The 14,140-nt window shown below is 40.0% G+C and overlaps 1 protein-coding gene across 1 annotated transcript in view; it reads right to left on the bottom strand.

Annotated features, from left to right (window-relative positions):
- Positions 1-14,140, bottom strand: part of ANGPT1 (angiopoietin 1) — a 289,630-nt gene that overhangs the window by 57,864 nt on the left and 217,626 nt on the right. Inside the window, exon 6 of the mRNA XM_075549364.1 lies at positions 7,810-7,911. Within this exon, the coding sequence (XP_075405479.1) occupies positions 7,810-7,911 (102 nt within the window). The remainder of the gene's footprint in view (positions 1-7,809; positions 7,912-14,140) is intronic.

Raw genomic sequence — 14,140 nt, 5'->3', positions numbered from 1 at the left:
ACTGTGTGCTCCCCGATGAGAGAAGCCAGGGTGTCTTTGTGAATGTGCCTAGACTGGAGTGCTGGCGCACACTGAGCACTGTAGACGTGTTTACTGGAGGATGGACAACATGGACGTGCAGAGGAAGAAGGAAGGCAGGAGGAGAGGAAGGAAAGAAGCAAATACGATCATGGCACCAGTTGCTGTCAACCGTCCTGGGTCATAGGAACCCTTTAGGCCAGAGTAGAACTACTGTATAAAGCTTCCAAAGCTGTAATTTCATGTGCAAGTAGACTGCTATAGCGTTCACAGTCGCCGAGTGCTTAACCAGTGAGCCACCAAGGGCTGTGCCAAATATTCAACTAAAACTCAAAGTCAAACCCACTTCCATCGAGTGGATTCTGACTCATCGGGACCCCACAGGCACAGTAGAACTGCCCCTACCACCCACAGAAATAACGTTAAACCACAGTTCTGGGAGGCAATCTGGTTGAATCCAAGGGATGTGTTACTAAAAGCATTCAACTGAGTCATAAATTTAAAAAACTCACTGCCATCGAGTTGATGCCCACTCAAATCAATAGTCCCTAGAATTCTGTTCAAAATCATCCTTCCTAGCTCAGCACTGAGTCAGCATATCTGAGAGCAGCCCCCTCTGCATTTGAAAAGTACCCCAACTTGGCTTGAGCTCTTTAGTGTTGGAAAGGTACATCTCCAGAAACCACTGACCAGATAGACACTGCTGCCTCGTGAGGAAGAAGTTCTGATTCATAGTGCTGTCACTTATGAGGATTAATTAACTCTAGATTTATATTAACTCCCAATTAATAATAAAAATTTTAAAGTATCGGGAAAAATGAAATCATCTTTATTTTCTTAACATAGATAATATCCCAAACCATACTCATTGTCATCAAGTTGACTAAAAGCGACCAGATATAGGGTTTCCAGACTAGTCTTTATGGCAGCAGATAGCTTCATCTTTCTTGAGCTGAGTAGCTGGTGGGTTTGAACAGCCAATGTTGCTGTTAGCAGCCCAAGGCTTATCCCACAGTGCCACCAAGACTCCACATGTATGTTCTGGGAAATCGATGCCTCATTTTCTATTTAAATGAAAATAGATTTTACAGGATTATAACTATAGAAAATTCTCTAAACTGCATTTTCCTTTCCGCAACATAACAAAAAAGAAAGCTCTTCATTCATTCTTTAAAATATATTGATGCCCTGTCCCATAAAAAGCAACCTACTACCACGAGTCAATTTTAATATCAATGCATAGTGATCCTATATAGTATTTCTGAGGCTGTAACCTCTACAGGTGTGGATAGCCCACCTTTCTCCCAAAAAGCAGCTGGTGGTTTTGAAATCCTGACTTTGAGGGTAAGTCCAACCAAATGCTTGCTCCAGGGCACCACCAGAATACACGGGAATGTACTCAATATGTCTATGTCTGTGCAGTACTATTTGGTCAACAAAGTTACATTCTTACCAAAGGCAAGATGAGTTTGCTCCCAACCTGGCTATGTCAATTCTGTTCATGTAAGGACAATCTTTATAAAATGGTAATAATGTAGTTAGTTAAATAATAGCAAAGAAAGAGGGTGATTAAAAAAATCCTCATTTAAATGTTTAGTTTTACCCAACCAAAACACTCACGTGAGGAAAAAATACTCTTGAATTATGTGTTGTTGAAACAACAATAAACTATGTGAAAAAGTGATGCCTTTCTAAGTGAGTCTAGTTAGTTTGCATCTCCCTCAAGTATTTTCTTCTTTAAAAAACGAAATATCAAACCAGAAATTGAATACAATCCAGTAGGGGGAATGTTTATGTTCCGTTGGCCCAGAATCTGAGTTCTTGGCCATGTACTAAAAAAAGGAACAAATGAATGTATATTTTTATAATTAAAATTAAACTGAAATGTATTACTGTATTTGAGTATGCTTATAAGTTATTTCTCAATATGATTATTCTTTAAATGTGTTTCTTATTAGGTGTACAGCCTTAATCTCGATTTCCCTTAGTACATATCTCCCTGAAGGCAGAGCTAGAGCTCAGAACAAACAGATAAGACTCATTGAAATGAATGACGAGTGGCTTCTTCCTTCTATGTTCCGGAGATGCTCTCAGTCACCTTTAGCTGAAGTTCCACAGTGGCAGGACATATTACTGCAATTAGGGATGTATAAAGCATGTTACCCATTGTTATGGCAGCCCTTGCAATGTATTAGGGAGGAGAGCAGACCTTTGCCAAGAAGCAACAAGAAAGTTACAGGGGGCTGAAGGCCAAAAGAATTAGCACCTTCTCAGATGCAGAAGCCACATGGAAGGAGAGCAGTGACCTTGCCTTGTACTTATCGGTTCAGCCCTCCTCAGCTCTCCCTCAGCCACTTGACAATTCCCTCTTCTGGGGAGTCGCTGAGAAGAGATTCAATAATCGTACTCAGTGTGAGTAAGCAGGCTGAGAACGATGAGGTGTTAAGTTTTAGGCCGCCTATTTTCCTACTGTTGGAAGCGTGTGGATCAAGCTCTCCGGCTTCTCTGGGGGAAGGTGCAGCATCCCCAGGAAACCCCTGACACGGTCAAACTTCAGCATCTTTCCAGCCTCACACTGACTCCATCCGGGCCATCCGGGCTTGCAGCTTGCACCTCCCCGAAGAGGAGATAAATATCCCGTCCAAACAGCTTGCTTTATCTGACTGGAACGCGAGGAAGAAGCGACTGGAGAGAAGGCAATGAAGTGAGCGGAAAGAAGTGGAGTTTCTGTTCCATGCACCTTCCCCGCAGCTGTGCAGACAGGCTCTACTGGGGGAGCAGCCACCTGAGGGCCATTCATCGGAGTGGCTGTCTGAGAGGTAGCGCAGGGAAGAAACCTCCTGACACCAAGAGCAGTGAGGCAGAAATTAGCATTTTCTCACGCAGATGAAAAATAAGTGAAAGAAGGGGAAGTGGGTTCCCACATTAATAACCTGCCTACTGGGTAGTTTTTCAGGCACTCAGTATCTGATGCCCAGGAGCGGACGATTTGGGCGGAGAATCAACCCTGCTTCTTTTCTGTGCTCCAATGAGAACCTTGGCTCTGCACATATTTCAGTCACCATGAAACTTTCTACTTCACTTGGAAGTCTTAATTTCCTTATCTACAAAACAGGGAATTTTAAAAGTAGCGTCCATATAGTGAGAGTGGAATGGGATAATATACCTAAAGCACTTAGTTGATGCTGATTCTGATACACCAGAAGCAGGTAACAAAATTGTAGGCTTTAATAATAAAGAGGATATAATAGTACATAGTACTTTTCATGAAAACTATGTTTAATTATCACCATTCCATCTCTGGCAATGTGAATGCCATAATTTGAAAGATGTTTGCAAAAGAAAAACAAACTGCTTTGTAAGAGTATTTCAGAACTTTATTGTTTGTCTTGTCTCCCCCCACCCCCCTTTTTAAAAATTCTTTCTTCTAGTTCTTTAGGAACAAAACAAAATACTGGAATTAGACTAATGCTGTCTTAAAACTGGCCTTAAATGCTACATTTTTCTGGAAAAAACATGTATACTGAGCAAAGCCTGTATTTATAAGTCCCCCAACCCAAACCCAAAGAAATATTTGATCTCACGTTCCCCCAAACACAAAGAAATCTTTAATTTCAGTTTTTGTTTTCCCAAGTGAATAAAGTGCTTATCTCTAATACTTTATTTCTTTTGTCTAATAATGTTCATAGAAGATGTTGACTTATAGATGAAATAAAATCTAAAGCAGACAGTCTCTGTGTCTTATGGGTTTTATCTCTATGTGCAAATGATGAAAGAAACAGATAGTAACCCAGTGAGACTGAGCTGTGGCTTTCCAAAGGTGCTTTATGGCACAATTACATTCCCCATCTCCTGGAACTGCCACGAGAATCAGTACAGGAATGATCAAAACAAAGAACTAATTCAACACTAAATTTCTTGTATATGTTTCTCCTTTTAATGGGAAGATACTAAAACCCAGCTGAAATGTACTCTTAATTTCTTTCTCAAAACAAAACAAAAACTCCCAGAAAGTATGGTATTCAGATTGAAATACTTATGTCAATGGGAAGTTCTGTTTATGGGGGTAATTATTACCAATACAAAGCCGGTGTGTCTACAGGGCCTACTATAAACTTGGACCGCTAGGGTACTATTTGGAAGGCCTAGCTTCAGTGGTCTTTATAAGAATAACACTGCTGATAAGTGTTATTGCTGGAGACCACTAAATGGTATCCTCTTGGCTAGAAGGAGTTAATATAGTTCCCTAAGTGCCTCATTAAAGGGCCCAGCCCAGACTTCCCTTTCGGCAAACATCTTGACAATTCCATAAACCAGATTTTCCTGAATCTCATGAGGAAGGCTTAAGGGGAAGCAAAGATCAGGTGAAAGACATTCTAGGCTTAAAGTCAGTGTGAGGAATCAAATAAATGATATTTTCACATTCAGTGGAGTTTCAAAGTAATATATCCTTACAATTTCTCTGTGTTGGTCATTTTAAATATAGCTCTGGAAACCGTATGAAGTAGGAGTCAGTCCATAAAAAGTATCCAGCACTGAGGGAAGAAGGGAGGAAAGGCAGAAAGGGAAATCTGATACCAGCACTAGTGCCTGAAGACAAAGCCTGGCGTCCTATTGCCGTTGTCCTAGTGCCTGAAGACAAAGCCTGGCGTCCTATTGCCGTTGGGTGCTGTAGTCTATTCTGCCTTATGGTGAGACCATGTGCACAGGGGAGCTACTCCATCGGGCTTTCCAAGCCGTCATCTTTCAGAAGCACCTGGCCATGCGTGTCTTCTAAGAAAGCTCTGCATGGGCTGAGCAGCCCACCTTTCAGCCAAGAGTCTAGCACTTAGATATTTGTGTCTCCCCAGGGACACTGATGTCTTAGTAGATATAAAAGCAGATCAGTCAAAATTGGGAAGGAATTCATACCTGTGGAAGAAGTCCTATTTTCCCAAAGGACGCAGGCCCTGCCCTGAGCAGTGGGATCCCATCTTCTGACCCAGGGGACCGAAATGGGTTTGAGTGATAACAAGGACAGAGGAAATCCATGGCCAATCTTGGTGAGGTTAAGATAGTTTGTCTTTGATGGTTAAAACAAACAAACAAACAAAAACTTTTGGGAGGAAAAACTAAAATGTGCAGTGCTGTAACAAATGATGAATTTTTTTCATTAACAACAGAAAATCACTGGACTCATTTTTTGCAAGAGTGCTTCAGAACTTTAGTGTTTGTCTTGTCTCTTTTTTGGCATGAAGAATTGACATTGAGCTGATATTTTTTTAGGTTTAATAAATTGATTGTTTTTAATTTTGGTAAATGGAGGGGTAGGTTCTCTCACAGCTATAATTAAGCAGTAACTATAATCTTGTTCCAAGAACAACAACAAAAAAGATATTCTTAAGCATAGATATATTTGGTAAATACTTAAAGGCGATGAGTCAATTCCATACTTCACAGGTCAGTCTCTCTTATTTAGAGCGTCTTGCTAGATGAGGCAGCAGATGGTTACATCTAATAATCCACTCTTCGGGAAATGTACCACAGAGACAACTTTATATTCATTTTCTGGTGTTATTAATATTAATAATGGTGCATTTCAGATTTGCCTGGGTCGGTATTATAATTTGATTATCAGATAATCTCCTCACATCCCAATTTAAGACTGAAAATAGCCATAAGTTATAATGGCTCACAAAGATATATACATAAGTATACACATTTTTGGCAGAGTTAGGTAAGATTTTTTTTCACTCTTTGATGTCTTAATCGTGGATAATAATAATAACAACCATTTATTGAAAACATACTGTGTGCCAAGCACTATACTTATGTGATTTCTAATCCCCGGAACATCCCTGGAAGGCAACTTAATGATTATGGTCCCCTTTTAACTAGTGTCGATCTGGTGTGTGCTAAATAACTCGCCAAAGGTTCTTCCAGTTGTACACGGTAGAGTGAAGATGCAAATCGTTAATATAAATATCATTCAAAGCCTTCCTTTAGCGCTTCCACTCAAACTAAACTCACTGTCATGGAATCGATTCTGACGATAGACGATCTTATTATCCATATAATATAACAGCATAGGCTGAAAGAAGCCTTAGAATCATCCCTAACTTTTTTTTGCCTATGATATCTCTAAAAGATGATGATTTGGCTTCCATTGGGATGTTTGCATGGAAGCAGGAACCTCTCCACTTAATGAACCATTCCTTCCATGATTGGACAAAATTCACCTTTAGAGAGTTGTGTTCAGACTTAGTCATATTTGGCCTGTCTGGAATGATTCACCATCTATTATGATCAAAGCGATTGTTCCCAAATATCAATATGCCCACAAGTCACTTGGGAATCTTGTTAACATGCATATTCTCATTCAGCAAGTCCAGTGTAGAGTTTGAAATATTAACTAATTCCCAGGTGATGCTGGCTCCTGAACTCCACTTGGAGTAGCATGCACTTCCACTCAATCAATTAAATTACTGCATGGGTGTGCACATGTGCACACACATGCACACACAGGTGCTTTATAAATCGGTGTAAAAATTCCATTATATTTTCATTCAAGTTCTTTATGAGCCTTTGAAAGCTCTCCATGTGTATGTGTACATGAGTATGTATATATATGTGTGTGTGTAAAATTGATATAAAACCAAGAAACCAAAGCTATTGCCATCGAGTCCAACTCATAGCGACCCTACAGGACCGAGTAGAACTACAGGATACAATAGGGTAGGGACTACCTCTGTGGGTTTCGTAGAATACAACTCTTTTCAGGAGTAGAAAGCCTTATCTTTCTCTCAGAGAGAAGCTGGTGGTGTTCAACTGCTGACCTTTCAGTTTGCAGTGCAACACACAACCACTAAGCCACCAAGAGTACTTTATGTAAATAGGCTATAAAACAGAATTAGCAATTGGTAGCTTAAAAGCTCATGAGTGAACATCTAAGGTGAAAATATTGGTCTCATCCTGTTGGGAAGAAAGAATAGGGATGAAAGTCTAACACCCACGTTGGGAGAGTGGGGGTGTCTAAAATCCCTGAGAGCAGAAGAACTAGGTGCCTGGCTACCCCTACTAACTCTTCTGCAAGGCATCACACTGGGAAGTCCTGGATAATGTGGGGTACAAATGCGAAACAAAGCTCAAAATCATGAAAAGACTACAGTGGCTGAGCTGATCCAGACTGTGGTCCTTGGTCACCCTTCTGTCCTGGAACTGAAGTCACGGCGGTGGTTCAATTTCCAGCCAAACTAGAGGCAGGTTTATCAGGAGAGCCAGCACACCAGTGAGGTACACACACCTCACAATGATCAATCCCTGAGGATCAGGACGGTAACATTCACCTAGGGTCCAAGTTCAGAGGAGTTAAGAAAGGGAATAGAAGCAGGAAACATGGAGGTGATGGAATGGGTGGTGCTTTATTGATGGGATTGTAATGAATGACATGAAACAGAATGTGTACCAATCATTAGATGTAAAATTGAGGATTTGCTCTGTAAGCCGTCATCCAATCCAGCACTGAGTTCTATTGGCCCCACCCTCATTCAAATATGAATCAAGTCCAAGCAATACATAAAAATTCACCAATAATTTCAGTAATGTGTTTTTCTTTCTGATGCTCACATGGAAATCATTTGCTGAAAATGATTTATGAGTGCTATGTGTATAATGAAAATAATGCTGTTAATGTATCATGTTATGTTTAACATAACTCCAAAATACCCCAAATTGCAAGAGTTTATCATGAAGTGTGGTATAGATAACCTGATGGTAAAACATCAAAAATTACCATAAATTCATTCCTCTTACCATTTTATATTCTTTCCAGCCTTTTTGGAAATCCAGACTTCCATCCTCACGATGTTGTATGACTGTCCAACCTCCCCCATTAACATCCATATTGCAAAATACCTGCCAGGTAAAGGGAGAATAAAATCAGTTATGTCTATTTTAAAGAAATATACATTAGCTGTATTTCAACCCAGAAACAGGATAGAAAAGTCTATAGATTGAAAAAGAATAAAAGTGCTATGTTAGAAAATGGTAAATTATTAGTTATTTCTTCTTATGATTCATATTTGACTTATTTCTGATTAAATTCCATCTATGGCATATACACTGTAAAATTTTTAATCAGTCAGCTGAAGATTAAGTCCCAGCTTATAAACTATTTAAATAATTCAGCCAAGTGGGAATAGGCAATTGTGTGTGCTCACTTTTTAAAAAATGCTACTCAATTACAGATCATCTTATTGCCAAAATACAAGACTAAGAATTAAAAATATTTAGTAAATTGAAATGGCAATATAATAATAATAATGGTATTGAAAAATATTTTAAATTGCATGTAACTGCTACATATTTCAGTACAAATTACTTACTACATACTCACATGCTACAATAGTTATTCTTGATGGCTCAATATTACATTAGAGGAAAACTCTGCTCCCCAGCATATGGGGAACACATTATTTGCATGAATTTTAGTCATGAACAATAAGCGAATATGACATACTGGATTTCTCTTGAATGTGACATTTCTTTCCCATGTGGGAAAGTTATCCAAATCTCTTAAAGACTTATGCTTATTTCAATTATTCCAAATACAATAGCATTTATTTAGAAATGGAATCATTTCCCCCAGAGTCCACCCAAGGAGAAAAACATAACTGTAATGGGATTATCTCTGGGAACCAATCACTGTAATTGATGTAGCGCAGATGTGGCAGCTTGATTATTCAAGGGCCTGACTATAGGGAACACCATTCCCTTGGCAGAAGACTACAGCGGCATTTTGGAAGCTGACTTCAGGTGTGGATATGCAGCAACTAGAGCAGGCAGCGTGTGTGGGCAAAGAGCTAAGCTTTAATTAGGGGACAAACCTCAGGAGCCCTCCCCGAGGCATGTAAGCTAGAGCAGGAGTCCCTGAAGGGTATGAAAGCAGTGGCCAGACCTGTCGCTCACAGACAAATGGTCCCGGTACTGCCGCAGATGAAAAGAAAAGAAGAGAGACCTGTCTATTTGTGAACATATAAAATAAGCCAAATGATTTCCTGAGGGTGCTCGCTCTAATTGGATCACAGCCACTCACCCTAGGTCTTAATCATCCTTAGGAATTGCCCCGATTCCAGGATATAGCCATCTGAAGTTCCCTTCCCTGTCCCAAACTAATGCTGTCAGTTTCCTGTATTTACTCTTTGTCCTCAGCACAACCTGTAGCTAGTTTTTAGTCTTCCTAAATTTCAGCTCATTCATTCGTTCTTTCCCCAACAGCAAGCATTTGTGGACACCCATTTCGTGTTTTAACAGGGACTATTATGATGAGTGAATATGGATCATGTCCTCAAGACATCGCAATACGAACTGCTCCTGGAAGGGTAAGAACACATACGCGCTGACAAGATTCAACCCGAGTGACATTAGAGTGTTGGAAATGGTGATCAGAAGGAGACATTTAAGAAGTAGAGCTAAGGCATGACAGAAACAAATTGCCCTAACTTTGGACACCTAGGATCTGAGGTATCACAGGTACCTAAGGGGGTGATTATGGAAGTAGAGTCTACTCTAAAAATCATGCCACCATGCTTTTAGAATCAATGCTCAAACATGCTTCCTTTAATCCTTTGTCGAGCAGCTAGAGATGATCTTGAAAGCAGACCAAAAATAGGAATCTTGATAGGGATTAAGATAATTTTACTTAAAAAGGAAATTCGGTAGCAAGGCTACGGTTGTTGGATGCCATATGATTTCAATTATTTATACATATTTTAAAGGTTAATTTCACAACACACCTAAGTGTGATCATTATCTCCATTTTACAGGTGAAAGAAAACAGAAAAAACCTCAGGTAGTACCATAATAAGTGATCAATGGTCGTGTGTATAATAAGTAAGTACTGGATTCAAGATTTAAACCCCAGGTCTATTTATTGTCAAAGTAATCTATTTGAAATTAGTAATCAATGAAATGAAACTGTAAGAATTAAGACAAAAATGGCGACAGTTATGCAGGGAGGCAGGTGGATATTAGAATGAGATTGGTAAATCACCGATACAGCTAATGCCCCGCAGTAACCATGATGGGGGCCGGGCCTTTGGCTTATTTGCATCTGTCCCTATTAGTAGAATGGTGCCTAGTCCGTGATAGACACTAACTAACTGTGTGTTAAATGAATAAATATAAATCAAGAAACATAAGTAGAAAACTTAGAATAATGAAGTTCAAAGAAAGCTGGAGCTGAATTCTAAGTGAGGGAGATGCTTGACTGAATCAAACACTCTAGAGAAGAGGAACTGAATAAAGGCGAAGAAAACACACCCTTCAACGTTAAGAGCAGGAGACACATCCGTGATGACAGGGAGAGAGAAGGGTCACGCTGTGGATAAGTCAGTCCAGAGGGTACAGTGTGACGTGGGGATAGGGGCTGAAGCAGCAGAAATGGCGCAGGCGGAACATTTCATGGAGAAATTTAAATCAATAGAAGTGAAAATGTCAAGAAAAGTTTGTGTTGGTTTAGACTACTTTCAATTACTCCTCCATTGAATTATATCCTGATTTAACCAGCTAATCCAAGATATATTTTCCCGGAATTTTACATCTTAATGGACAATAATTGCCTCGGAGTTTGCCAAATTGTGTTTGCCAAACTATCGAGTCTAGTTACAAACTCAGGGAAGAGTGTTACAGCAATTGCAAATAGTGTGGGGGAAACTGTGCCAGGTGCAGGTTAAAAGAACACACAAAAAACCAAAATACCGTTATCTCTGCTATTCAAGTTCTGTGCACTTAGAGTTTTAAAGTCACTTACACACAGACACACACACACACACACACACACACGAACATCAAGGACCCTTTTAAGCCCAGGAGGCATGCTGTGACATATTAATGCAAAGATGTACCCAGCGGGCACCTTACATCCCTGCTCCTGGGAAGTCAGAGTTGGGGGGCGGGGGCGGCAGGGGAAGAAATGACGCAGGTGGAAAAGTGGAGCACAGAGAAGCCAACGCTGTGACATCTGCTCGGCAAGGACTCAGTAAAGACAAGCCTCACAGCCGTCAGTTATGGACTATGAGGGCAAGGGAGCTGAAAGCCATGTTCGTGTCGATGCTACTTTCTGGATCCAGATCCTGGCTCTGCTCTTTGAATCTCTCTCCCAGGGTTCTTCTGAAGATGAATTGAGTCATGAGGAGTAGAGTGTTTAAACCAGTGTCCCGTGCATAATAAGCCTGGTCATAACTGTGCTATGTATGAAACAGAGATTTCTACAACATTATGAGGAAGATATAAGGGATCCTATCAAATAAACGAATAGCTTGAAGGTCAGTGTGGTGAGTCAAACTCACACAGTAGAAATGTAGATAGAAATTTTCCACCCTGGGCAGGCCCCGCAGTCTTCCTGACCCATGGCGCCAGGCTGCAGGAGAGGCTGGAGAAGAGCCTGTATCACAACGAGGGGCTCTCTCAAGGCTGTGGCTCGTGAGTGGACTGCAAAATCAGCTGACTCGTGTAAGTGACGGAGAAGATGCCAACGTGGAATGCCATTCACGATCGCCACTAAGTTTGCTGCCGTCGATGGATGAAGGAATTTAATTTTTAACAACAGAAAACAGCTGTCTTGAATTTTTCAATTATTGGTGTCTTAAAAAATATTTCTCTTAATGAGGAATCTAGTGAGTTCACTTAGTTAATTACAGCTATAGGTCCCAAAGTTCTATGACTTTACTATAGTTGTCTGTGAAATTCACCTGAATATCTAAATATGGAAGAGTGATATAAAGTATAGTAATAGACATCTCTTTGACTTCTGGAAAATCAAAGGACAACATATTTTCTAAGTGTTTATTAAGTCTCAGTGCTAAGATTTGAGGGCACGTATCTGCATTAATTAATATTCTTCAAAGTATCATTTATTCTCTCATCTGATTATAATTTGGGTGCTACGTGTGTTCTAGGTTGTGCGATGTGGTCAGGTATTGTAGTAGGGCGTAAGAGAATAAAGAAAGGGCTGTGGGGTGAGTCAGATGTGCTCATGACCTAACCACATGAAATACCTTGCCTCTTGATGCTGCAGCTGCCTCCCCTCTTAAGTAAATAGGTGAGGTAATATGTATATATAATTCATTAATATAATCTACTGTCTCATAGACCCCATTACAATGTATTGTATGGGGCATTGCATGTCATCTATGCTATTTAGAACCCATAATACATACTGTGAAATACATTGGTGGTATTGTTAGGGCTGTGGAGTTGGTTCTGACTGGTCGTGACTGCGTTTACCACAGAATGAAACACTCCCAGCCCTGGGCCATCCTCACCCTTGTGATATTGGAGCCCATTGCAGCCACCCTGCTGTCAGCCCACCTCCATTGACGCTCTTCCTCTTTTTCATTTACCTTCATATATAAAACACGAACTATGTAGGCATAAAACCAGTTTTCCTTCGTGTTGCTATTACCAACGTGCAGTTGTTATCAATGTTACTAAGTTTCTGGTCATATATTGGGTTATGACTTTGGCTGTCAAGCATAAGCTCATAGGTTTGAAACCACCAGCTGCTCCACAGGAGAAAGATGAGGTTTTCTGTCACAGATTGACAACCTGGGAAACCCAAAGGGCCCGTACAACTTTGTCCTATAGGATCACTGGGAGTCAACTCAACCGGATGGCAGTGAGTGAGACAGTCTGTTAAAAAGGATGCCTGGTGGCACAGTGGTTAGTGCTTGGTTGCGCACAGAAAGATTGATGATTTGAATCATCGGCAAGAAGACGTGGCTATCTGCTCCTGTCCAGATTATCGCCTCGGAAACCCCATGGGCAGTTGTCCTCTAACCTCTAGGGTTGCTATGAGCAGGACATCAACGCCATGGCACACAACACCGACAGCAATCTCTAGCATGCGAGCTTTTACTTTATGTGACTTAGACTTGGAGAAGTTGGATTCACTGTAGCAGAAGCAATAACAACCGAAGAACACACTGTTATTTCTAGTCAAAAGAAAAATAAAAGCCCATATTTAATAGATGAAGGAAGTTCAAGAAAATAGATGGTTGGATTCAAAAAGATTTGAGACCTGAAAGGATGCACGCACCTCTCTGCCAGTATTGTGTGGTCTGCAGTATCTGGCGGTGTCCTTCCTGTGAGCAAGGGCTGGCTACATTTACTATGCCTGTCACATTCATTGATCATATGACTTGGGCTTAACTCTATCCACGAAAAGATTGAACTGGCTCCTATCCCAGGCAAGGTCAAAACTTTCAAGCATTAAACACCTTTTAACATAATACGGAGGTTTAAACCCAAACAAAAAGGAGAAACTTGATTCACATCGCTCTATGCTTTCATGTTCCATACAAGCTGGAATGATTACACTTGTGGTTCTTAATTATTTTTTTCCATAAAGTTAAGTGAAAAAGGCTTAACACATTTGTTATAGTCCTTTTCCAAGAATTAGAGGCATTATGGGTTCAGAAATAAATTTTTAGTAGTTCCCAATAAGAAACGTTATGATTGAATGTTTTATCTTTGTGGATGAAACTATGCTGGCTACAGGGTATTTGGTTTTAGATACTTATGAAGTAAAAGAAAAAAAACTTGTTTCTTGATTCCATGCATTGAATGGAATTGAGGAAAGACTATAATGACAAGATGTTAGTAACCTAAAAGTAAACATTAGATCATACAGATATGTGACCTAATTCTCATTTTCTGATTAAAAAGTTAAATGATCCAGGAGAACTGCCCTTGATTTCCAAATCACTCCTGAAAAGATAGTACTTTTCTAACTTTCACAGACATTGCTTTAAAAAATAACAACTTTAATAATATAATATCTGTTTAATAAATAACTGTTTAATACTTTTAAAAATCTGTTTTACTCACAACTTTGATGAATAGATTAATGGCTTCCTGTTAATAGTTTCTCTCAATTATCTTAAATGATCTAATTTTTTGAATGAGTCCATATCACATGTCATGGATGTGTAGACGTGGTGTATGTATGTGTCACCCTGGGTGCACAGTGGGTATAGATGGGCTGCAACTGCAAGGTCAGCAGTTAGAAACCACCAGCCATCTTGCAGGCAAAAGCCAATGCTTTCTACTTATGTAAGAAGTGACTGCCTCCGAAGCCCACAAG

The sequence above is a fragment of the Tenrec ecaudatus genome, chromosome 5, assembly GCF_050624435.1.
Source record: "Tenrec ecaudatus isolate mTenEca1 chromosome 5, mTenEca1.hap1, whole genome shotgun sequence".
Taxonomy (NCBI): Eukaryota; Metazoa; Chordata; class Mammalia; order Afrosoricida; family Tenrecidae; genus Tenrec; species Tenrec ecaudatus.
This window is presented reverse-complemented; position numbering and strand designations above follow the sequence as displayed.